The following is a 26,750-nucleotide window of genomic DNA, read 5'->3' on the forward strand; positions in this document are numbered from 1 at the left end:
TAAAGACCATGACAAGAGACAAAGAAGGACACTACATAATGATCAAGGGATCAATCCAGGAAGATAATATAATAATTATAAACATATGCACCCAACATAGGGAGCACCTCAATATGTAAGGCAAATGCTAACAAGTATGAAAGGGGAAATTAACTAGCATAGTAATAGTGGGGGACTTTAATACCCCACTCACACCAACGGATAGAACAACCAAACAGAAAATTAGCAAGGAAACACAAGCTCTAAATGATACAATGGACCAATTAGATCTAGTTGATATCTACAGGGCATTTCACCCAAAAACAATGGATTTCACCTTTCTCTCAAGTGAACACAGAACATTCTCCAGGAGAGATCACATCCTGGGCCACAAATCTAGCCATGGTAAATTTTAAAAATTGAAATGATTTCAAGCATCTTTCCCAATCACAATGCGGTAAGATTAGATATCAACTACAGAAAGGAAAAAAAAAATATATATATATATATAAAAAACACAAACATATGGAGGCTAAACAACACGCTCCTGAATAACCAACTGATCACAGAAGAAATCAAAAAGGAAATCAAAATATGCATAGAAACAAATGAAAATGAAAACACAACACCTATGGGATTCAGTAAAAGCAGTGCTAAGAGGGAGGTTCACAGCAATACAAGCTTACCTCAGGAAACAAGAGAAACATCAAATAAACAACCTAACTTCACACCTAAAGCAACTAGAAAAAGAAGAAAAGAAGAACCCCAAAGTTAACAGAAGGAAAGAAATCACAAAAATCAGAGCAGAAGTATATGCAAAAGAAACGAAGGAGACTATAGCAAAGATCAACAAAACTAAAGGCTCTTTGAGAAGATGAATAAAATAGACAAACCGTTAGCCAGACTCATCAAGAAAAAAAAGGAGAAGAATCAAATCAATAAAGTTAGAAATGAAAATGGAGAAATCACAACAGACAACACAGAAATACAAAAGATCATAAGAGACTACTATGAGCAATTATATGCCAAAAAATGGGCAACTTGGAAGAAATGGACAAATTCTTAGAAAAGTATAACCTTCCAAAACTGAGCCAGGAAGAAATAGAAAATCTGAACAGACCAATCACAAGTGCGATCAAAACTGTAATCAAAAATCTTCCAACAAACAAAAGCCCAGGACCAAATAGGATCACAGGTGAATTCTATTAAAAATTTAGAGAAGCGCCAACACCTATTCTAATCAAACTCTTCCAGAAAACTGCAGAGAAAGGCAAACTCTCAAATTCATTCTATGAGGCCACCATCATCACCCTGATACCAAAACCAGACAAAGATGCCACAAAAAAAGAAAACTACAGGCCATTATCACTGATGAACAAAGATGCAAAAATCCTCAACAAAATTCTAGCAAACAGAATCCAGCAACATATTAAAAAGATCATACATCATGATCAAGTGGGCCTTATTCCAGGGATGCAAGGATTCTTCAATATTCGCAAATCAATCATTGTGATACACCATATTAACAAACTGAAAAATAAAAACCATATGATTAACTCAATAGATGCAGAGAAAGCCTTTGACAAAATTCAATACCCATTTATGATAAAAACTCTCCAGAAGGCAGGCATAGAAGGAACATGGTGGTGGTCTAGTCACTAAGTCATGTCCAACTCTTGTGACCCCATGGACTGTAGCCCGCCAGGCTCCTCTGTCCATGGGATTCTCAAGGCAAGAATACTGGAGTGGGTTGCCATTTTCTCCTCCACGTGATCTTCCCAACCCAGGAATCAAACCCAGGTCTCCTGCACTGCAGGCAGATTCTTTAACAACTGTGCTATGAGGGAAGCCCCCACCTCAACATAATAAAAGCCATACACGACAAACCCAGAGCAAACATTATCCTCAATGGCAAAAAATTGAAAGCATTTCCTCTAAAATTAGGAATAAGACAAGGGTGCCCACTTTCACCACTACTATTCAACATAGTTTTGGAAGTCCTAGCCACAGCAATCTGAGAAGAAAGAGAAATAAAAGGAATCCAGATTGGAAAAGAAGCAGCAAAACTCTCAGTGTTTGCAGAGGACATGATCCTCTACAAAGAAAACCCTAAAGACTCCACCAGAAAATTACTAGAGCTAATCAATGAATATAGTAAAGTTGCAGGATATAAAATTAACACACAGAAATCCCTCGCATTCCTATACACTAACAATGAAAAAATAGAGAAATTAAGAAAACAAACCCATTCACCACTGCAATGAAAAGAATAAAATACTTAGGAATAAACCTACGTAAGGAAACAAAAGACCTATATATAGAAAACTATAAAACACTGATGAAAGAAATCAAAAATGACACAAATAGATGGAGAAATACACCATGATTGTGAATTGGAACAATCAATATACTGAAAGTAAGTATATTACCCAAAGCAATCTATAAATTCAATGCAATGCCTATCAAGCTACCAATGGTATTTTTCAGAGAACTGGAACAAATAATTTCACAATTTGTATGGAAACACAAAAAACCTTGAATAGCCAAAGCAATCTTGAGAAAGAAGAATGGAACAAGAAGAATCAACTTTCCTGACTTCAGACTATACTACAAAGCTACAGCCATCAAGACAGTAAGGTACTGGCACAAAGACAGAAATATAGATCAATGGAACAAAATAGAAAGCCCAGAGATAAATTTACACACCTATGGACACCTTATTACCTTTGACAAAGGAGGCATAAATATGCAATGGAGAAAAGACAATCTCTTTAACAAGTGGTGCTGGGAAAACTGGTCAACCACATGTAAAAGAATAAAACTAGAACACTTTCTAACACCGTACATAAAAATAAACTCAAAATGGATTAAAAATCTAAATATAAGACTAGAAACTATAAAACTTTAAGAGGAAAACATAGGCAGAACATTCTCTGACATAAATTGCAGCAAGATCCTCTATGACCAACCTCCCAGAGTAATGGAAATAAAAACAAAAATAAACAAATGGGACCTAATTAAACTTAAAAGCTTTTGCACAACAAAGGAAACTATAAGCAAGGTAAAAATGCAGCCTTCAGAATGGGAGAAAAGAATAGCAAATGAAACACCCAACAAAGAATTAATCTCCAAAGTATACAAGCAGCTCATGCAACTCAACACCAGAAAAACGAACCCCATCAAAAAGTGGGCCAAAGAATGAAACAGATATTTCTCCAAAGAAGACATACAGATGGCTAATCAACACATGAAAAGATGCTTAACATCAATCAGTATTAGAGAAATGCAAATGAAAACCAGAATGAGGTATCATCTCACAACGGTCAGAATGGCTGCCATCAAAAAGTCTATTGATTCTTGTCAATGTATGGCAAAAACTATTACAATATTGTAAAGTAATTAGCCCCCAAGTAAAATAAATAAATTTATAAAAAAAAAAAAAAAAAAAAAAAAAAAAAGTCTACAAACAATAAATGCTGGAGAGGGTGTGGAGAAAAGTGAACCCTCTTACACCATTGCTGGGAATGCAAACTGGTACAGACACCATGGAAAACAGTGTGGAGATTCCTCAAAAAACTGGACATAGAACTGCCATATAACCCAGCAATCCCACTGCTGGGCATACACACCAAGGAAATCAGAACTGAAAGACAAATGTACCCCAATGTTCACTGAGCACTGTTTACAACAGCTAAGACATGGAAGCAACCTAGATATCCATCGGCAGATGAATGGCTAAGGAAGTTGGGGTACATATACACAATGGAATATTCAGTTCAGTTCAGTCGCTCAGTCATGTCCGACTCTTTGCGACCCCATGAATTGCAGCACGCCAGGCCTCTCTGTCCATCACCAACTCCCGGAGTCTACCCAAACCCATGTCCATCAAGTCAGTGATGCCATCCAACCATCTCATCCTCTGTCGTCCCCTTCTCCTCCTGCCCCCAATCTGACCCAGCATCAAGGTCTTTTCCAATGAGTCAACTCTTCGCATGAGGTGGCCAAAGTACTGGAGTTTCAGCTTCAACATCAGACCTTCCAATGAACACCCAGGATTGATCTCTTTTAGGATGGATTGATTGGATCTCCTTGCAGTCCAAGAGACTCTCAAGAGCCTTCTCCAACACCACAGTTCAAAAGCATCAATTCTGCGGTGCTCAGCTTTCTTCACCGTCCAACTCTCACATCCATACATGACCACTGGAAAAACCATAGCCTTGACTAGACGGACTTGTGTTGGCAAAGTAATGTCTCTGCTTTTAAATATGCTATCTAGGTTGGCCATAACCTTCCTTCCAAGGAGTAAGCGTCTTTTAATTTCATGGCTGCAGTCACCATCTGCAGTGATTTTGGAGCCCAAAAAATAAAGTCTGACACTGTTTCCACTGTTTCCCCATCTATTTCCCATGAAGTGATGGGACCAGATGCCATGATCTTAGTTTTCTGAACGTTGAGCTTTAAGCCAACTTTTTCACTCTCCTCTTTCACTTTCATCAAGAGGCTCCTTAGTTCTTCTTCACTTTCTGCCATAAGGGTGGTGTCATCCGCATATCTGAGGTTACTGATATGTCTCCCGGCAATCTTGATTTCAGCTTGTGTTTCTTCCAGCAGAATATTACTCAGCTACAAAAAGGAATGCATTTGAATCATTTCTAATGAGGTAGATGAAACTGGAGCCTATTGTACGGCGTGAAGTAAGTCAGAAAGAGAAACACCAATACAGTATATTAACACATATATATGGAATTAAGAAAGATGGTAACGACGATCTTATACGCAAGGCAGCAAAAGAGACACAGATGTAAAGAACAGACTTTTGGACTTTGGGATAAGGCAAGGGTGGAATGATTTGAGAGCATATCACTGAAACATGTATATTGCCATATGTAAAAGAGATGACCAGGGCAAGTTCTATGCATGAAGCAGGGTACTCAAAGCTAGTGCTCTGGGGCAACCTAGAGGAATTGGGTGGAGAAGGAGGTGGGAGGGGGATTCAGAATATGGGGTCACATGTGCACCGGTGGCTGATTCATGTCAATATATGGCAAAAACATACCACAATATTGTAATGTAATTATCCTCAGTCATATCTGACTCTTTGCAACCCCACAGACGCAGCATGCCAGGCTTCCCTGTCTGTCATCATCAACCAGAGCTTGCTCAAACTCATGTCCATCGAGTCGGTGATGCCATCCAACCATCTCATTCTCCATTATCCCCTTCTCCTCCTGCCTTCAATTTTTCCCAGAATCAGGGTCTTCTCCAATGAGTCAGTTCTTCGCATCAGGTGGCCAAAGTATTAGAGTTTCAGCTTCAACATCAGTCCTTCCAATGAACACCCAGGATTGATCTCTTTTAGGATGGATTGATTGGATCTCCTTGCAGTCCAAGGGACTCTCAAGAGTCTTCTCCAACACTACAGTTCAAAAGCATCAATCTTTGGTCCTCAGCTTTCTTTATAGTCCAACTGTCACATCCACACATGACTACTGGAAAAACCACAGATTTGACTATACAGACCTTTGTCAGCTAAGCAATCTCTCTGCTTTTTAATATGCTGTGTAGGTTAGTCATAGCTTTTCTTCCAAGGAGCAAGCATCTTATTATTTCATGGCTGCAGTCACCATCTGCAGTGATTTTGGGGACCAAAAAAATAAAGTCTATCACTGTTTCCATTGTTTCCCCATCTATCTGCCATGAACTGATGGGACTAGATTTCATAATATTAGTTTTCTGAATGTTGAGTTTTAAGCCAACTCTTTTACTCTCCTCTTTCATTTTCAACAAGAGGCTCTTTGGTTTTTCTTCACTTTCTGCCATAAGGGTGGTGTCATCTGTGCATCCGAGGTTATTGATATTTCTCCCAGCAATCTTGATTCCAGCTTGTGCTTCATCCAGCCTGGCATTTCACATGATGTACTCTGCATATAAGTTAAATGAGCAGGATAACAATACACAGCCTTGATGTACCCCTTTCCCAATTTGGAACCAGTCTGTTGTTCCATGTCTGGTTCTAACTGTTGCTTCTTGACCTAAATATAGATTTCTCAGGAGGCAGGTCAGGTGGTCTGGTATTCCCATCTCTTGAAGAATTTTCCACAGTTTGTTGTGATCCACACAGTCAAAAGCTTTGGCATAGTTAATAAAGCAGATGTTTTTCTGGAACTCACTTGCTTATTTTATGATCCAACAGATGTTAGTAATTTGATCTCTGGTTCCTCTGCCTTTTCTAAATCCAGCTTGAACATCTAGAAGTTCCTGGTTCACATACTGTTGAAGCCTGGGTTGGAGATTTTTGAGCATTACTTTGCTAGCGTGTGAGATGAGTACAATTGTGTGTTAGTTTGAACATTCTTTGGCATTGCCTTTCTTTGGGACTGGAAGGAAAACTGACCTTTTCCAGTCCTATGGCCACTGCTGAGTTTTCCAAATTTGCTAGCCTACTGAGTGCAGCACTTTCACAGCATCATCTTTTAGGATTTGAAATAGCTCAACTGGAATTCCATCACCTCCACTAGCTTTGTTCATAGTGATGCTTCCTAAGGCCCACTTGACTTCCTGAGGCCCAGTGAAAACTGGTTCCATTTAAAAGGATGAAAAATTGGAGGTCTGTCAATTCTTCCCAACAATTGTCAGCTCTCATCTAAAGTTATGCTGGTGACTGCAAAAAAGTTCATTATTTCTTTTATCCAACTGAAATGACCTTTCTTATCATGCTATCTGAATTATACTGTCTGATATTAATATTTCTATACCAGCATTCTTTGGGCTGACACACAAATACACTCAGAAAAGTTAGCACTTTTACTCTCTGAAAGACTCAATTCTGGTAAAATTACACATGCATTCCTAGAAATTACCGCACTATGCAAAGTCATCCAGTAAAAATCAAAGACCTTATGGGAAAAATGAGACTGGGGCACAACTCAAATGTGAACATCCAAAAGAATACTCTATGTAAAGTTTTAATTTAGCCTGAAAAAAGTAAACACTACTCATTACAATAACCATGAAAGAGTATTTTAGCTTTATTTATGTTTCATATTCCCTAAGGGAAATGTTGTTAGCAAGTATGAATACAATTTTTATGTACACTATGTGGCCATTTGTGTAAAAAAAGGTAGGGGAAAGAATATATGTTCAGATTTGCTTGCTGTTGCTGCTGCTGCTAAGTCATTTCAGTCGTGTCCGACTCTGTGCGACCCCATAGATGGCAGCCCACCAGGCTCCGCGGTCCCTGGGATTTTCCAGGCAAGAGTACTGGAGTGGGGTGCCATTGCCTTCTCTGTCAGATTTGCTTATGTATACGTAAAACTTCTGAAAAGATACCAAAGAAATAGTGATATATACTGGGGAACTGTGGGGCAGAGGTGGATGCAACTAGTGACAACAGGAATAAGATTTGGGGGAGTTCTCTGCTGGCCTAGTGGTTAGGATTTCAAGCCTTCATTTCTGTGGCCTGGGTTCAATTCCTGGTCGAGGACCTGAGATCCTCCAAACCGTGTGGCTTGGCCCCCCCCAAAAAACAACCCTAAGTTAAATGTTAGTAACTAAGCACAACTATCCTTTAAATAGATATTAAAACTACTTCTTAAAGACTGGCAAAAATATATCTTAGAAAGCAAAACTGATTTACAAAGGTGCAAAAACAGTTTAATAGAGGAAAGATAGACTTTTTAATAAATGATGCTAGAGCAACTGGAAATCCATAGACCAAAACAATAAACTCCATTCAAATTGCCCCTTTATATAAAGTTAACTCAAAACAGATTACAGGCTTTAGTAAACTGGGTAATGGCCATCCAAAGATATGTTCACTTTCTAATTCCCAGGACAAGATAATATCACTTTATATTATAAGAGAGCTGATTACTGTTAAGGATTGGGGATGAAGAAATTAGCTGGGATTATCCAAGTGGGTCCCAAATGCTACAAGTCTTTGTAAAAGAGGAAGAGGGAGATCTGACACAAACACACAGAAGAAAGCCATACTAAGATGGAGGCCAAGACTGGAGTGATGTGGCCCCCAGCTTCTCAAGGCCCTGCCAACACCTTGATTTTGGCCCACTGAAATTGATTTCAAACTTGTATCCTACAGAACTGTGAAAAAATTCATTTCTGTTGTTTTTAAGTCACCATGTTTGTGGTAATTTGTCATAGGAGTCCTAGGAGACCAATTCACAGAGCAAAATGTAAAACATAAACCTTTTAGAAAAAGGTAGAAAATATTTAGAATACAGAGCTAGACAGAGTTCTTAGACATAATGTTGAAAACACATTTCACAAGAGGAAAAATTGATAAAGTGGACATTATAGAAATCCTAAATGTTTGCTGTGCAAAGACTGTTAAAAAGACGAAAAGACAATCCAAAGACTGGAAAAACAAAAACTGTAAATCGTGTATCTAACAAAGGAGTAGTGTCTAGAATATATAAAGAAGTCTCAAAGCTCAAAAGGAAAAGCAAATAATCCAATTAGAAACTGAAGAGACATGATGCTAATTTTACCTAAGAAGATACAGATACTAAACAAGCACATGAAAAGATGTTTAACATCATCATCCATTAGTAAAATGCAAATTAAAGTCATCAGATATCACTGCACACATTGAAATGGCTTAAATTTTTAAAAACTGACAACATGAAATGCTGGTCAGGATACAAAGACACTGGATCACTCATACATTGCTGGTGGAAATGTAAAATGGTACAGATACCGTAGGAAATAATCTGGTATTTTCTTAAAAGATAAAACATGCAACCACCATATGATCCACTAATTGCGTTCTTGGGCATTTATCCTAGAGGAATGAAAGCTTATGTTCACACAAAAATCTGTACATGAATATTTATAGCAGCTCTATTTGAAATAGTCAAAAACTGACTATTCCAGACTGCTTTCAGTGGATCAATGTTTAATCGAAATGCGGTACCTCCATACCATGTATGCATGCATATTCACCAATAAGAGGAACTAATGATAACACACAACAACCTGAATCTCTAGAGAATTATGCTGAGGGAAAAAAGAAATCCCAAAATGTTATATATTGTTTGATTCCATTTATTTAACATTACATAACATTCTCTCTTTGGTAACAGCTCTATTGAAATATGAGGATGAGATGGCTGGATATGGCATCACCAATGCAATGGACATGAACTTGGGCAAACTTCGGGAGATGGTGAAGGACAGGGAGGCCTGGAGTGCTGCAGTCCATGGGGTCACAGAGTCAGACACGACTGGGCGACTGAACAACAACTATTGAGATAAAACTCATATATCATAACCATTCAACCATTTAAAGCGTACATTTCAGTGGGTTTTTATTTTTTTATTGTATTTTACAGAGTTGCACAATATTTAAGATTCTTGAAATGACAAAATTATGGAGACAGAGACCATGAGAACATTAGTGCTTGCCAAGGGTGAAGGAGGGACAGAGTGGAATCAAGAGGAAAATGGGTGTGACAATACAAGAAATCTAGGAAAAATTTTTGTGGTGATGGAAATGTTCTTTATCTTTATCAATGAGATATCCTGGTTTTATTTACAAGACATTGCAATTAAGGGAAACTGGGTCAGGGTACACAATTTGTATATTATTTCTTACAACTACAGGTGAATCTACAATAATCTCAAAATAAATAACTTATCCATATATTATAATGCATATTCACCTAATAGTATGTATTAAGTACTTACTACATAACAGACCCTAGGGATACAGCAGGGAACAAAAGCGATGAAAATCCCTACCTTGATGGGACTTACAGCATAGGTGCTTGCACCAAGTTTGTGTATATACTACATCCAGAAACAGTTAACAAGTCATATGCTGCTAAGTCACTTCAGTCGTGTCCGACTCTGTGCGACCCCATAGACGGAAGCCCACCAGGCTCCCCCGTCCCTGGGATTCTCCAGGCAAGAACACTGGAGTGGGTTGCCATTTCCATCTCCAGTGTATGAAAGGGAAAAGTGAAAGTGAAGTCACTCAGTCGTGTCCGACCCTTAGCGACCCCATGGACTGCAGCCTACCAGGCTCCTCTGTCCATAGGATTTTCCAGACAAGAGTACTGGAGTGGGTTGCCATTTCCTTCTCCGTATGATACTGTGGTAAAAATTAGCAAAAGTAACTAATGAAAGTGAAAAATCCCCAAAGAATCAAATTATAAGAATTCAAATATACTAAAGAGATTTTACAAACAATAGAAAAGGAAAGCCCTCTAAGAAATACTAAGGTCAACTAAATAAGATAGGCAAATTAATAAAGATTCAAAACCATATATCTTAGTAGATTCCAAGTAAGTCTGAAAATGGACAATTTTCTTTAAAAGAGTCAACAAACAGGAAAAATAGAACAGCAGTATAACTTAGATAAAGAGAATCAAGTATCTCAAATCTGAATGTATAATAAGATACAATAATCTACCAAAACAAACAAAAGGCAGGAAAATAAAGTAAAATAAGTAATAAATTACAATGGATTAGGACGGCGGAGCCTGGTGGGCTGCCGTCTATGGGGTCGCACAGAGTCAGACACGACTGAAGCGACTTAGCAGCAGCAGCAGCAGCATTGCTGAATCAGTCATAGAAATGACCACAAATGTACCTAAAACACACTCTGAACAATAAAATTATAAGTTAGGATATAAATATTTAATATGGAAAAATGCATATAGCTTACTAGCAACTAAAGAAACAAATTTTAAAGTGACTTCTAGACACCATTATTAATTGTATTAAACTAACAAAATACTGGTTTACAAAAAAAGCTGGCAAGATACAGATATACTTTAACAGTATTGATGGCATTGTGTAAACTCAGTTTTGTAGAAAGCAACATGACATCTATACAAACAGCAGAAACTATTTTTTGAGCATTTAACATGTGCTAGGCAGGGTTCCAGAAACTTTACATAATCTTAAATTCTTAACAATAAATAAATGCTTTAAAAGTTCCTTTATTTTACAGATAAGGAAACCAAGACTTTAAAAAAATAAGTAAACTGGGCTTCCCTGGTGTTCCAATGGCTAAGACTGAGCTCCCAAGGCAGAGGCCTGGGTCAAGCCCTGGTCAGGGAACTAGATCCCACTTGCCACAACTAAGAGTTTGCATGCCACAACAAAAAGATTCCACATGTTGCAATGAAGACCCAGCACGGCCAAACAAATAAATATCTTTATAAATAAACCTGTAAGAGACTAAGGCAAGGTGTTTCTTCATTGAAAAACAAGGCCCTGAATGTTCCCTCACCCCAAAATACTCTATATATAAACACAGTACTCCACAAATTAACACCTACATATCACTTAAACCTCAGCAACAATTTCACTTCCTCAAGAAAAGTCTTTGACTACTGAGTCATCCACTCACCAACCCACCTAGATCTGCTCCCCTTCTTATACTTGCTCTGTCAACCTATGAGTTTGCAACTACACATTTATCTGAGTGTTTATTTGAACTAAAATGTGTCTCATCAATGTCAATTCTGAGGGCAGGGATCATATCTAACTGTACACCACTGTATGATCAGCACTGTAACACAGAGCTGGGCACTTAGTTGCTGCTCAGTTGATAAGTCACATCTGACTCTTTGTGACCCCATGGACTGCAGCAAGCCAGGCTCCTTTGTCCTCCACTATCTCCTAGAGTTTGCTCAAATTCATGTCCATTGAATCAGTGATACTATGTAACCATTTCATCCTCTGCCACCCACTTCTCCTTTTGCCTTCAATCTGCTGCTGCTGCTAAGCCGCTTCAGTCGTGTCCGACTCTGTGCGACCCCATAGACGGCAGCCCACCAGGCTCCGCCGTCCCTGGGATTCTCCAGGCAAGAACACTGGAGTGGGTTGCCATTTCCTTCTCCAGTGCATGAAAGGGAAAAGTGACACTGAAGTCGCTCAGTCGTGTCCGACTCTTAGCGACCCCATGGACTGTAGCCTACCAGGCTCCTCCGTCCGTGGGATTTTCCAGGCGAGAGTACTGGAGTGGGGTGCCATTGCCTTCTCCGTGCCTTCAATCTAGTAGGCACTGAATGCTAACCTACCTTAATCTAATCCAAAAATTCACTTAACCCAAAATATAATCCACAGTCCTCAAATCAAAACCATGAGCACCTTGCATGTACAAAACACTTCGATAGAGCTATAATCATTCTTGTGTGACACAGCTGACAAATTCCCTTGTATTTACCCTCTGACCCAGCAATTCCACGTGTGAGAATTATCTTACAGGAAAAACTCTCACATGTGAAATGGTATTCATACAAGTTTAATCACTGTGGCACTATCTGTAACAGCAAAAAGATTGGAAGCAACCCCTGTCCATCAGGTAAGAGATTAGATAAATAAATAATGATACATCAAACAATGGAATACTGCTGCTGCTGCTGCTACTGCTAAGTTGCTTCAGTTGGGTCCGACTCTGTGCGACCTCATAGAGGGCAGCCCACCAGGCTCCTCCATCCCTGGGATTCTCCAGGCAAGAATACTGGAGTAGGTTGCCATTTCCTTCTCTAATGCATGCATGCATGCTAAGTCGCTTCAGTCGTGTCTGACTCTGTGCAACCCTATGGACAGCAGCCCACCAGGCTCCTCTGTCCACAGGATCCTCTAGGCAAGAATACTGGAGTGGGTTGCCATTTCCTTCTTCAAATGGAATACTAGAACACTCAATATGTTCCAATGGGGTCAGGAATTTCTGTCTGGTTTGTTGAACCCCTAGAGCCCTAGAATATACAATAGTACTGTCAGCACATAATGGACACTCAGAGTTGGCTGAATGAATTAATGAAAACTCTACAATCAGAAAAAAAAGAGAAAGAAAGAATCTTCAGGCAGCAGTATTCCATTGTTTGATGTATCATTATTTATTTATCTAATCTCTTACCTGATGGACAGGGGTTGCTTCCAATCTTTATGTACTGATACAGAATAACCTCTGATACACTAAAACATGAAAATAGCAATGTACAAAAGAGTGCATACAGTATGCACTCTGGAAGAATATATAAGGTAACAGTGACTGTGGGAGACAGTCATATTATTTCCTTTTGTACCTTTAAAATTGTGAATTACAATATTTTACATTCACAATAATACTTTGGTATTAAACATATGGACCAAAACACTAGAAATAAGATTCCTTTTTGTTTACAAAAATAATCTAGCTTTTCATGTTAGATGCTATAGGTACTAAATTAAAAATATTTTTATATTTTGATGGGTTTTGAAAACTATAAAATACACATACAAGATTATTACTATCATTCACAAACATTACCTCATTTGGTCTTTGCAATAACGCTGAGAAACAGGCTGCTTCTACCCCTGTTTTTGGAGAAGAAAACAGGCTAAAAGGAGATAAATTGCTTGACCAAGTGATACAGCTAGTAAGCTGTGGGCTCCAAACACAAACCCACTCATACAATTATTCAGTACCAAATGCATTTACTAGGCTCAGATAAGTAAAAGTAGATCTGGGTTTACTGCCTTTTAAGAGCTTACAGTCTAACTGCAGAGAATGGCATCCAACAAATCAACTGATTCCAAAAATATTATGATTATAAACTGTGGTAAGTGGTACACAAAGAAAGTTATTCAGGTCTTTTATCTCCATTCTACTGTTTCTGCCTCTGTACCATCAAGCACATTTCTTCAGATACAAAACTGCTTATTCCTCATCTCTCTGTCACTAGACTATCTGAATTTGCTAGACAAAGTTTATTTCAAATCAAACTGGAAGGGAGATGGAAAAAAGGTGCAAGTCAAGATTACTAGAACTATTTTGATATATCAAAGGAGCCTGTATCTTTAGGATAGTGAAACAATTTAAAAGGTTATCTTTATACTTCTCCTAACTTTAAGCAAATGCCAGATGAATTTTCCTTATCCATTCTTCAAACAACAGGTTGATCAGACACTGGGAGAGAAAAGCAACTTTCCCATCTATCAAGCTCCTGCTTTACTATTAATTTAAAACTGTGTATCTTTTATCTTCCTAGTGTATAATCAAAATCATTTCCCAATATAACTGAAAACTTTTTCAAAAATCAGATATTTCAACTTAGTCTTCAAGACTAAATCAAATCAATCTTTTGTTATATAAATAGCATAGTTTTTTAAATTATACCACTTTATAAATATTTTTCAAAAACATTTAGATAAAGTCTTAAAAACTTTAAGAAAAAGATGGCTTAGAGCAGTATTTACTAAATCAGCAGAAACCATATGAGCCCAGCTTTCAGAATTATAATTAGTATGTAGGAAAGAAGAAATTTTAAAAATATGTATTTAGAGCATGAATGCCCAAACAGGATATTTATAAAGTTGCTCAAATTATAAAAAACATTAAGTGAAAATTCAGGGACTGGATAATCCAAGGCAGGTCAACAAAGAATCATAAACACATACAAAAATCATACAAATCTGTGCTTAATGAGAACTAGAAGCTGATCTATTTCAGCTCATTTTAAAAGATGCTTCCTGGGACTTCCCTGGTTATCCAGTGGTTGAGACTCTATGCTCCCAATTTAAGGGAGCACAGGTTGGATTCTTGGCCAGGGAACTGAGGTCCTGCATGCAGCCTGGCGCCGCAAAAATAAATAAATAAAAGATGCTTCCTTACATATATGCCCCAAAGCAAATCGATTAGACTTCCATTTTTAAGAGTCTGGCAAGGCATTAACTGGTCATTATATGTAATTTTCACTGTGATAGAGCTTAGATCTAACAGCATACAGAGTTATTTTCTTAACCATTCAAAACAGACAAAGGTTTGGTTCACTACTATGCAGCACAGGGAGCTCAGCTTGGTGCTCTGTGGTGACCTAAATGGGCGGGATAGGTGTGTGTGGAGACAGTTGGCGGGGGAGGGTAGGTTTCAAGAGGGAGAGAACATATGTATACATATAGTTGCTTTCCCTTTGTTGTACAGCAAAAATTAGCACAACACTCTAAGGCCACTATACCCCAATAAAAAAAAAAAAAAACACCTGGAAAAGGAAAGTAAAGTGAAGTCGCTCAGTCGTGTCCAACTCTTTGCGACCTCATGGACTGTAGCCTCCCAGGCTCCTCTGTCCATGGGATTTTCCAGGCAAGAGTACTGGAGTGGGTTGCCATTTCCTTCTCCAGGGGATCTTCCTGACTCAGGGATTGAACCCAGGTCTCCCGCATTGCAGGCAGATGCTTTACCCTTTAAGCCGCCAGAGAAACACCTGAATTCCTACACTAAAAAAAAAAAAAAGAAAATTCACTCAGAGTAAAAGCCAAAGTTCTTACAATGTTCTGTAAAGCCCTGCTCATGGTACTTAACACTTTCTAACAAACTGTATGACTTACTTATTTGTCATGCTGTCTATTGCCTACCTCCCCAACTAGAATGTAAGTTCAGCAAAGAGAAAAATTTTGTTTTGTTTCTGCCTGGTACATAGTAACTATTCAATAAAGATTTTTTGAATGAATGGGAAAAAAAGGGAGGTTTGGTTCAAACAGCCTTTGAAGATTACAAAGGATAAAAGCAAGAGAGATAAATACTTTACCACTATGCCAGTCTGTACCTTCTGAAACATACCTGCTCAACTTTAATACTGTTAATTCATCTTTACATGTTTTTCAAAACATCTGACCACTCTAAGGCATCTGACACTCCTGACTACCTTTCCCTTAAAATTCTTCTTGGTTGCTTGTCACACTCTATCCTGGTTTTCTTCCTATTCTGTCTTATCCTTCTCAGGCTGCACTTTTCTCCACTCCACATTTAAATATATGTTCTCCAGCACTTTGTTCCATCTCAATCTCTGCTATCTTTCAGTTTATACACCTCCCCAGTGGCTACATCCATACTCACAGCTTTAGTTCCATGTATTCCAGATCTTTGTACATACACTTAACTACTGGACAATCATCAAATCTTAACACATTCTCCTTAAAATGTCAGGAACCTTTTCTCTCCAGTCCCTCGACTGTTACCTTGGTTCAAGTTCTAATCATTTCTCTCTCTGACAGAGTAATGAATGATCTCTTCACTAATCTCACCAGTACCAAGCTAGATCAGGCTAGTAACTATAAGTATTCTAAAATTTAAATGTGACCATGCTGCTCCCCTGACAAAATTATTCAGTAGATCTTTCTGGCTTTCAGCAAGAAGCTCAAATTGGCTTACACAGTAAATTCCTGCCAACATCCCTACGCTCCATCTCACTACTCTCATCTCTGGCTCCAGCCAAACTTTGTAACCTGGAAACAGTCATCTGTGGTAACTCCTCCCTGTCTCTGCATGTGCTATACACCTAATCAGGGTATTCCCCAACAAACCTTGAATACCAATTCTGACCTAAACTATTACTTCATCCAGGAACTCTCTCCTCTACTCATAGGTTAATTTAGATACCTGCTTTCAAAGCTCACATAAATTTTCCTCCTCAATTTCTTCCATACCAATCACATTCAGATACAGATCTTCTCCATTAAACTGTTAACATTCTCCAGAAAAAGAGCACTTCGTATTCTCTGTACCTGACACCCAGAAGGCATCCAACAACAGCTGTTTGAAGGAATGTTACTCTTGCATTAGTCACTCAATCGTGTCTGACTCTTTTGAGACCCCACGGACTGTAGCTCGCCAGGGTCCTCTGTTCACGGAATTCTCCAGGCAAGAATACTGCAGTGGGTAGCCATTCCCTTTTCCAGGGGATCTCCCTGACCCAGGGATTGAATCCCGGTCTCCTGCATTGCACGCGGATTCTTTACCATCTCAGCTACCAGGGGATGAATGAGGATTAAACGGGAATCTATTTTTTTGGTAAAGTTATTCCAGTGATAATGAATCTGCTCCTTTACCAGAATGGGCAAATCCTTCACTGCTGTTGAAATGGCATAGGGGCCCAAAGCTCTCATCACCTCAGCTCTCACTACCCATGAACAAAAAATTCCTTTTGTAGCTAAATATAAATTTGTGTGAGGCTCAGGTTTATTCTCTGTGAAAGGGGAAGAGCAAATGACATTCTAAACTAGGTTATTTACAATAGAATTTTATTTCCCCACTAAACTCCTTCTAATAATACCCTGTTCTACCATTATCACTCTTAGCAAAGAAATGTTTTCTCCTTCCACCTTAATTTATTGTTCAGTCAGAACCTTAGAGCAACTGTGTATGTGTTTGATGGAGGACAGTGTGGGTAAAGGAGGGAGGTAATGGAGGAGGGTGAGTAGAACGTGTCCACTCCTCTTACCAAAATCTAGTCCCTATTTTATTTCTACATCCCAGCTCAAAGAAGATGACTTGAGAAAAACCCTCAACAAATCATCTCCACACTCATTTCCACAGCCTTGAGGTCAAGCCAAACAATAGTCTGATTTAACAAAATGTCTCACAAGGGAAGTGAACCAGAGCAAACTGCATGGAATTTTGAGGGGAACTAGAGCTTACCATGAGCTCCATGAGGTCAACGACCCACCCAATGGGTACTAGAAATGATTCTGTCCAAAAAAGACCTACTTCCTTACTTTGCCCTCCTTCCCTCGCTTTCTTTTATCCACTGCCAGCCCAAGCGCAGACAATGAATCAAGTTAAAATAAACACTTGTAGATTAAAAGCCAAAAGGCATACACTGTGCCCTAAACATCTCAAGATATTTAACTATCTGCATTTGTTGCAACAAATAATAAAGGAATAAAGACTGTCATTCATCTCCTATAAGCGGAAAAACTATAACTGGTCTAACTTCTATCAAGAAAAGTCACATATTCTTGGGCTCATACAAGCACTACAGAAGAGGAGTAAGGTAGACAACAGATTGGGAATCGGAGTGATAAGAGTGGGTATCAAGAAACAGCTGTAAGGAAATTTGAGACTAACCCCAAATTCAACAACCCATTCTTTACAAAATTATAGAACCCAGCGGAAAGAGAAATCGATTTAGAAAATGGTTCGACTCCTTTTAGCTATTTGCAGGCACACAGAACTTTCAAGACTGGGTGTATTTTTTTCAAAACGAGATTTCCAAGCCTCACCTGCCAGAAATTCTTTCTAAGTTTGGAATGGAGCCTGGGAATTGCTGTGTTTACTTAAAAAGTTCCCCCAGAGACCCCGATCAGCAGTCAGGTTTGTCATAAGTGCTATATACCTTTGTAAGAAGGGCTCCTTCTAATTCTTACTGACATCCCAGTAGCCTCTATTAATTATCGAAGTGCTTCCTTTAAATATGCCAAATTGAACAGCACCAGGCCACTTCAACCAACCAACCTCTCACTGTACTCCATCACCCTCCCTACGGTTGCAGCCTTCATTTCAGTTCATTCCTCACAAGGGCGGTCTTTCTCATTTCCATCGTTGAAGCAATCAAGTAATAAGCAGAATGGTAAAACAAAGGGAAACTATCACTTCAATACCCGGAAATCCTGTCAGTTCTAACATATGAGGGAAGCCAACCCATATTAGAGCATTCCAACCAGCACTGAATTTTGAACCGATTAAAACACTCTCAAGGGTGGTCTGTGAAGTGGGACTGAAAGGTTAAGTTAGATCAGAGCTCTAGATCTGGAAACGATGGGCGGCCAAAGTCCTGAAAGGAAAAAGGAGACCTGAGAGCCGGGGGTGGGGGGTGGGGCGGTCGCGGAGCGCTGCGAGCGGGCAACTCAGGCCGGTTTTGACACTCGACACCCCAGCCTTCACTCGGGTTGCTAGGAAACAAAAAGGCTCCACGTTCTCTGCAGTTCTTCCCGGGCCTTCACCAGAGGAGGGGCCTCGAGGAGCTAGGACGCCACGGGGACTGGCCTGGGCACTGCCCCGGGGGCGCGACGACGAGGGAGCCCCGGAGCCAGGGGGCTCGGGCTGAGGGGGCCGGGCGCAGCGAGCGGGCCGCGAGTTCGGAGGCAGGGCGGCCCGGCCTCCGACTGACCGGGAATGGGCCCTCAGCGCCGAGCTGAGGAGAGGGGAGGCCGCGGCGGGCTCGGCTCCCACCAGGCCGCGTCCCAGGGTCCGGGGCGGGGTGCGGGGCCTAAACCACCACCCGGCTCCGCGCGGGGGAGGAGGCGTCTACTCACACGTGCTGACAGGCCGCAGTCCGTACGGGCGTTTTGAGCACCTCCTGACAGACGGGGCAGTAGAAATCATCTTCGGTGTAGGACGTGGCCGCGGAGAGCTCCTCGGCCATGGTGGGGGTCGAAGGATGAAGGCGATGGCGGCGGCAGCGGCCAAAGTGGCGGTGGCGGCCAGGGGCCCGACTCCCTGCAGGAACCCGAAGGGGGCGGGGAATCACGTCAGGAAGCCGCTCGCGCCAGGAAGCAGGCGGGGCCCGGGGGCGGGGCCCTGGGGGCGGGGCCGAACGAGGAGACGCTACGGCCGCACGCGCCGGGCGAGGGTCGTGCCCCGGGGTGCTGCTCCCACAGGGGCAGGACGGGAAGGCGGCGCCTAGCGAGAGGCGGCAGCCGAGAGCCCGGCGATTGGCTTCACTGTCACTTCCGCTCGAGCCGGGAGCCTCCCCTCTCACCTGGGAAGGGCGTTCCTAGCCCTTCCCCCGCCCAGGGCCACTCCCTTACCTGGCTCCGCAGGGCTCCGCGACCCCGCCCTCAGCCCTCTGCTGCGCTTCTAGCCTCCCTTTCCCCCGGCTTTTCGGCTCCTTTCTCCCACCCGCTCCCCGAAACCCCACTCCAACCCGCGCGGCCGTCGGTCTCCGGGCGGCAACCTACCCAGCGCCGCGGCTCCCCGCCCCACACCGCCCCGACCCCGCCCTGTCCCCGCCTCACGCTCCGCCCCCCGCACTCCGCTGGAGTACTCTCACTTAGCCCCAGATACCCGAGGCTGGTGAACCCGCTTCTCCGGCGAGTGTTCGTGGAGAAGCCCGGCGCCGTAGTCTGGCTTCTTGTCCAGCCGTTGCCGCCTTCGCAGCCGAGGCCAGGAGGGGAGAGGCGTGCGGAATACGTGGTGCACATCGGCCCGAAACGGGGCCGGGCCTGAGGCTCATGGTGCACCGGGATCCCGCCGCCCTCTCCAGCTGCTCTCCCGGATCATCGCTCTGCCCGAGTGGGTGGCGAGCCTGGAGTGGAGGAGAGGCGGGAACGCGGCCTCCATAGCAACCGGCGCTTGTAGCCCGCAGCAGCTTGTGACATCACCAGCTGGGTGCTCACCTGTACCCCCTAGCCTCCCTCCAGCAAGGATCCCATCTCTCACAACTCCTATCAAATATATTGGGGTTTTCAGGAATTTTTCCATAAAAAAAAATAGCCTTGCCTAATAGTGTTAACGATTTGGTCCTTGTCAGAATGTTTTGATCTTGCCAAGATGTGTTCTGTAATAATCCGTTATAGGGTTTTAATCCTTTGGAGAAGAAAAATTAAAGATAAGCCTCCTTGAGAGGCTTTAGACCTCATCTTTAGACCTTAACACAGTGAGTTACAGTCACAAATACAGTTTTCCACCAACATCATTGTTTTGTTGTTTGATAGCTTCGAAGAAAAATGATGTAGAAGCATGGATCTAGGCATTTTACCGTTATCAACTAAATGTTTTTTTAATGAGCCCTTAATTCCCAGATATATCCACACAATTGATAAGTGTATTAGCTGAGGTCACAATTACATGAACAGAGCTAAAGAAATCTAGAACATCATAAAGCATCCTCAATTCACTTGAGGAAGAAAAAGTTTCATTACCATGCTTTGTTAAAGCTTTCCACTATGGACTAAATGAATCATAACTTGGAGCCATTGAAAGACTTAGTTAATTCAATTCTGTCATTTATTGACTGCATTGTTCTTGGCACTGTGTTAAATGTCATGCAGGTGTCATGAACTTTTTAAAAATATTTATTTATTTGTCCTGGGCCTTAGTTGTGGCACTTGAGGTCTTGGATCTTCATCTGGGCATGTTGTTGTTCAGTCGCCCAGTTGGGTCCAACCCTTCGCAGCCCCCTGGACTGCACGCAGCAAGCCAAGCCTCCCTGTGCCTCACCATCTCCTGGAATTTGCCCAAGTTCACGTCCATTGCATCGATGACACCATCCAGCCATCTCATCCTCTGATACCCTTGTCACCTTCTGCCTTCAGTCTTTCCCAGCATCAGGATCTTTTCCAATGAGTGAGGTGTTTGCATCAGATGACCAAAGTATTGGAGCTTCAGTTTCAGCATGAGTCCTTCCAATGAATATTCAGGGTTGACTGGTTTGATCTCCTTGCTGTCCAAGGAACTCTCAAGAGTCTTCTCCAACACTACAGTTTGAAACCATCAATTCTCAGCGCCCTGCCTTCTTTACGGTCCAGCTCTCAAAACCATAAATGACTACTGGAAGACCATAGCCATGACCATATGGACCTTTGTCAGCATGGTTATCAAGAGGTTCTTTAGTTCTTCACTTTCTGCTATTAGGGTGGTATCATCTGGGCATGGAGGATCTTTAGTTGCAGCATGTGGGATCTAGTTCCCTGGGGCTTCCCAGATGGTGCTAGTGGTAAAGAACCCGCCTCCCAGTGCAGGAGACATAAGAGACACGCGTTGGATCCCTGGCTCAGGAAGATCCCCTAGAGGAAGGCATGGCAACCCACTGATCAGGGATCAAACTTCGCCTCCTTGCAATGAGTCCAGGTGGTCCAGTCTTAGCCACTGGACCACGGGGGAAGTTATAGGTATCATGACCTTTGCTCCCAATTCATTTATACTGTTGGTTGTCTGTCAAAATAATAGAACAAAAAAATGATATTTGCCAAAGTATCAATATTAAATTTTTCATTAACGGTGACTATGATGCAGAATATGAATGATTGGATTTGTATGGACTTGAAATGGGTCTTAATGTACATTTTTAAATAGCAATTCCTAGAATAATGCTGAATTATTTGTCCAGTAAACAACAAATTCCCTCCACCACCAGTCTACAGTGTTAGGCATTATTTTCTTCCTTTCATCCATAGCAAAAACAGTAGAAGTGGGAGCAGACAGGCTAATTTTAGCTTCAGATTTCTTAGGAGGGGGAAAAGCATCTGATGGGAGGGATACCTAATAGCAATAGTCCCCAAGTGCTTTTTAAATTCTCTCATAAAATGGTTCTTGGGTTCCAAATTTCACATTTTTTATACTATATTCCCAATCATATTTTACTTATTTTGATCACTTTAGGAAGTAAAATGCATTTTCTACTTAGAATGTTTCCCTTTACTCATTGAGAATTGTTAATTAGAACATTAATTTTGTGACTTTTTATTTCATTCTTTCTCAGTAATGGCAACCTTCTTCAATGCGCTAATCCAAACACGTTTGTATTACTTTTCATATACTCTATGACTCAGGTAAGTCATTTGGCTTACATGTATGTGTACAGTTGGCCATATGTGGAAATCCATCAAAAATGTGGGTATAAGGAAAATGTAGTCACCCTCTGGGAGTTAAGCTTAGAAAAACAAAGCATAAATGCCAAAAGACATAACCTTCTGTCTTGGCAGCTTTTTATATGAAAAGCTACTTGATATTTTTTTGGCAATGTCACAGATTTACTCAAAATCCATTCAGCTGTGTAAATAAAATGTCCTCAGGTTTGGGGAGCAGTAGGGGAAAAACTCCAAATTTTAGACCAATTTATAAACTTAATCTGTTGAAATAATTTAAACATTTCCTCTAAGTTTAGGTTAAAACACTCAATCTCTTAATAGTCCATCTCTCTCAGTTGGCTATCTTCAAAATGACACCTGGGAGGATAAAAAGAAAGACAAAGGGTAGCTGACAGGAACTTGAGACACTACTCTGGAATCTTAGTCCTAAGATCTACAAAGTCTCCTTAAATTCTTGCTGGACTTTTCTACAGAGAGGATAATTTTGACTGCTCTCTGAGATGCAAGTCTTGGGCATTCTGTTGCTGGTAACCTGCTGGTGAGGGCTACTCTGGACTGTCTCAGCTGGGTCATGGCCCTGCTCTGTGCCCTGGTTGATTCCATCTCACCAATACTGTAGAACCTTCTAGATCTCTGCCACTGTCATCTGGTTTCTTGATCCTCAATGCAGCAGGTCTCTCATGTTCTCAAGACAACTATAGTCCAACGCATCTCTGGGGTCCCTCCCCTCTGTCTCTGGGAGGAAGACTCATTGTATGTCATTTGATTTGCCTGAAGTACTGATCTATAGGTTGGTTCTGCCCAGCCTATGAGGCAATGTGCTTTCAGCTCCCCAGCGCTCAGCTCTCCTCCCAACCTATCTAACACATCTTTCTTCTCTCTTTTCCAACTATAATTCTGTCAGTAAAAATTAATCAATCAATCTAAGAAAGAAATGGAAATTTTTATTCAAGCTAAATTTGAGAATTATAACCTGGGAACAGCTTCTCAGAAAGCTCTGAGATATACAATTGAATATTACTCAGCCATAAACAAAGAACGAAAATTGGGTCATTTGTACAGATGTGGATGGACCTAGAGTCTGTCACACAGTGAAGTAAGTCAGAAAAACAAATTTCGTATATTAATTCATATATGTGGAATCTAGAAAAATGGTAATGATGAACATCGTTCCAGGGCAGGAATTAAGATGCAGACACAGAGAACCAATGTGTGGACATGGTAGGGAAGGTAGAGGGAAGGTGGGATGAAATGGGAGATTAGATTTGACATAAATGCACTACCATGGGCTTCCCAGGTAGCTCAGTGGTAAAGAATCCACCTGCCAATGCAGTAGACACGTGTTGGATCCCTAGGTCCAGAAGATCCTCTGGAAGAGGAAATGGAAACCCACTCCAGTATTCTTGCCAGGAAGTATTCATGGACAGAGGAGCCTGCTGGGCTACAGTCTATAGGATCGCAAAGAGGCAGACGTGACTGAGCAACTGAGCACACACACAAATACACTGTGCTGTGCTGTGCTGAGTCACTCAGTCATGTCTGACTCTTTGCCACCCCATGGACTGCAGCCCGCCAGGTTCCTCTGTCCATGGGGATTCTCCAGGCAAGAATAATAGCATGGGTTGCCATGCCCCCTTCAGGGGATCTTCTCAACCCAGGGATCAAACCCAGCTCTCCTGCAACGCAGGCGGATTCTTTACTGTCTGACCTATCAGGGAAACCCATTAAGTACACTACCAGGTGTAGAATAGATAGCTAGTGGGAACTTGCCATATCACACAGGGAGCTCAGCTCAGTGCTCTGGGATCACCTAGCAGGTGGAATGGAGGGGCCGGAGGGAGGTTGGAGAGGGAGGGGATATCCATACACATATAGCTAATTCACTTTGTTATACAGCAGAAACTATTGCGACATTGTAAAGCAATTATACCTCAATAAAAATAAACAAATTAGTAAATAAAGAAAGCTCTGAGAACTGTTCCACCTGTTAGAAATTAAGGCACAGTTATGAAGTTTTCTGAGACAGAGGGCAGTACATCAAATGATGTGTTATTGACAGTTTGCATAACCCAGATCTAAGCATCCTCGTGGTGGGTCATGTGAGCCCTTACAAGATCAAGGAGGAATGTTATCTTTTAAGGAGTTGTCTTGATGATGCTAGGAGAATGTTGCTTTTTATGGTTGAACAAGTGTTTCCTACTAATGGGGGAGCTTTTGTTGATGCATGATGCAAATACACAATGCACAGTGGTAGGAGAGAGGAGGCCAAAGGGCAGAGAAAACTTTTTTATGTTTAAATTTCTGTCTTGCCAAAATATATGAATTATATTTCACAATCCCCTGGACTGGAAAGAAAGGACCTTTCCCCTTGCCATTTGTGGCTGATGGGCTGACTGGGGTGCTCCTTTATGTAAAGCTCTTCAGTCAAGTCTACTAGGCCAGGTAATTAACATACTACAGGGGGAAACAAATACATTTATAAAATTAATTTCTCTCTTGATAAAGCCTAGCTTTGTCTTATTACAAAATCTTCAAAGCTCGTTTTGTGGTAAAAGTAATTGCCTTAGAAGAGGTGAGTGGGGAAGCTGGGAGACGGAATAGGAGGGAGGTTTACTTTTCGCTGTCAACCTTTCAGTATCTGTTTAAATTGGTATCATGTGGAGTCATGATGTTCAGCTGGTTGGCACCAGTGCAGCTCTGCAAGTCCTTTCCAGCCTGGCCCATTCTGACTGGTCACTAGTCTGTCCTGAATGGCCATTTGATCCCGGTTGTTAAATATTTTCAATACTACTCCTGACAATGTACATAAATAACCTATTCACTGAACGCATATAATTTATTTAAGCTTTTTTTTTTTTTAAGTTAAGTTCTTTTCATTCCTGTTGAATTAATACTAATCAGCAGTAGCCACATGACTGGAAAAGGTTAGTTTTCATTCCAATCCCAAAGAAAGGTAATGCCAAAGAATGTTCAAACTACCACACAATTGCACTCATCTCACACACTAGCAAAGTAATGCTCAAAATTCTCCAAGCCAGTCTTCAACAGTACATGAACCATGAACTTCCAGATGTTCAAGCTGGATTTAGATAACACAGAGGAACCAGAGATCAAATTGCCAACATCTACTGGATCATCCCAAAAGCAAGAGACTTCCAGAAAAACATCTACTTCTGCTTTATTGACTACACCAAAGCCTTTTACTGTGTGGATCACAACAAACTGTGGAAAATTCTTCAAGAGATGGGAATACCAGACCACCTGACCTGCCTCCTGAGAAATCTGTATGCAGGTCAAGAAGCAGCAGTTAAAATTGGACATGGAACAACACACTGGTTCCAAATTGGGAAAGGAGTACATCAAGACTGTGTATTGTCACCCTGCTTATTTAGCTTATATGCAAAGTACATCACTCAAAATGCCAGGCTGGATGAAGCACAAGCTGGAAGCAAGATTTCCGGAGGAAACATCAATAACCTCAGATATACAGATGACACCAACATTATGGCAGAAAGCAAAGAAGAACTAAAAGGCTTCTTGATGAAAGTGAAAGAGGAGAGTGAAAAAGTTGGCTTAAAACTCAACATTCAGAAAATGAAGATCATGGCATCCGGTCCTATCACTTCATGGCAAATAGATGGGGAAACAATGGAAACAGTGACAGACTTTCTTTTTTTTGGCTCCAAAATCACTGCAGATGGTGACTGCAGCCACGAAATTAAAAGATCCTTGCTCCTTGGAAGAAAAGCTATGAGCAACCTAGACAGTATATTAAAAAGCAGAGACATTACTTTGCAGACAAAGGTCAGTTTATTCAAAGCTATGGTTTTTCCAGTAGTCATGTATGGATGTGAGAGTTGGACTATAAAGAAAGCTGAGTGCCAAAGAATTGATGCTTTTGAAGTGTGGTGTTGCAGAAGACTCTTGAGAGTCCCTTGGACTGAAAAGAGATCCAACCTGTTAAACCTAAAGGAAATCAGTCTTGAATATTCATTGGAAGGACTGATGCTGAAGCTGAAATTCCAATACTTTGGCCACCTGATGCAAAGAACTGACTCACTGGGAAAGACCCTGATGCTGGGAAAGATTGAAGGCAGGAGGAGAAAGGGCCGTCAGAGGATGAGATGGTTAGATGGCATCACCGACTCGACGGACATGAGTCTGAGCAAGCTTCAGGAGTTGATGATGGACAGGGAAGCCTGGCATGCTGCAGTCCATGGGGTCACAAAGAGTCGGACACAACTGAGCAACTGAACTGAACCGAACTGAATTAATACTTATTATTTCTTTTTCCCACTTCACTCCAACATTTTCGCACACATGTGCACTCGTGCGTGTGTGTGTGCGCGCGCGCGCACACACACACACACACACACACACACACACACACACACACACACAGACAGGAGGATGCCTCAGGCTGGGTTATCAGAGTCAGGGGTACTGGC

The 26,750-nt window shown here is 41.3% G+C and overlaps 1 protein-coding gene across 3 annotated transcripts in view; it reads right to left on the bottom strand.

Moving 5' to 3' along the window:
• The window catches only part of RNF138 (ring finger protein 138), a 43,948-nt gene extending 23,941 nt beyond the window's left edge, over nt 1-20,007 (bottom strand). For all 3 annotated transcript variants that reach the window (XM_081562597.1, XM_081562596.1, XM_081562595.1), the window contains exons 1-2: nt 19,778-20,007; nt 19,027-19,210 (exon numbers count right to left, since the gene is read on the bottom strand). In XM_081562597.1, coding sequence (XP_081418723.1) covers nt 19,027-19,210; nt 19,778-19,946 — 353 coding nt within the window. In that variant the 5' untranslated portion in view covers nt 19,947-20,007. The remainder of the gene's footprint in view (nt 1-19,026; nt 19,211-19,777) is intronic.
• Nucleotides 20,008-26,750: the final 6,743 nt, after the last annotated feature.

This window comes from Giraffa tippelskirchi, chromosome 14, assembly GCF_054371585.1.
Source record: "Giraffa tippelskirchi isolate mGirTip1 chromosome 14, T2T-mGirTip1v1.2.pri, whole genome shotgun sequence".
In the NCBI taxonomy this organism is placed as follows: Eukaryota; Metazoa; Chordata; class Mammalia; order Artiodactyla; family Giraffidae; genus Giraffa; species Giraffa tippelskirchi.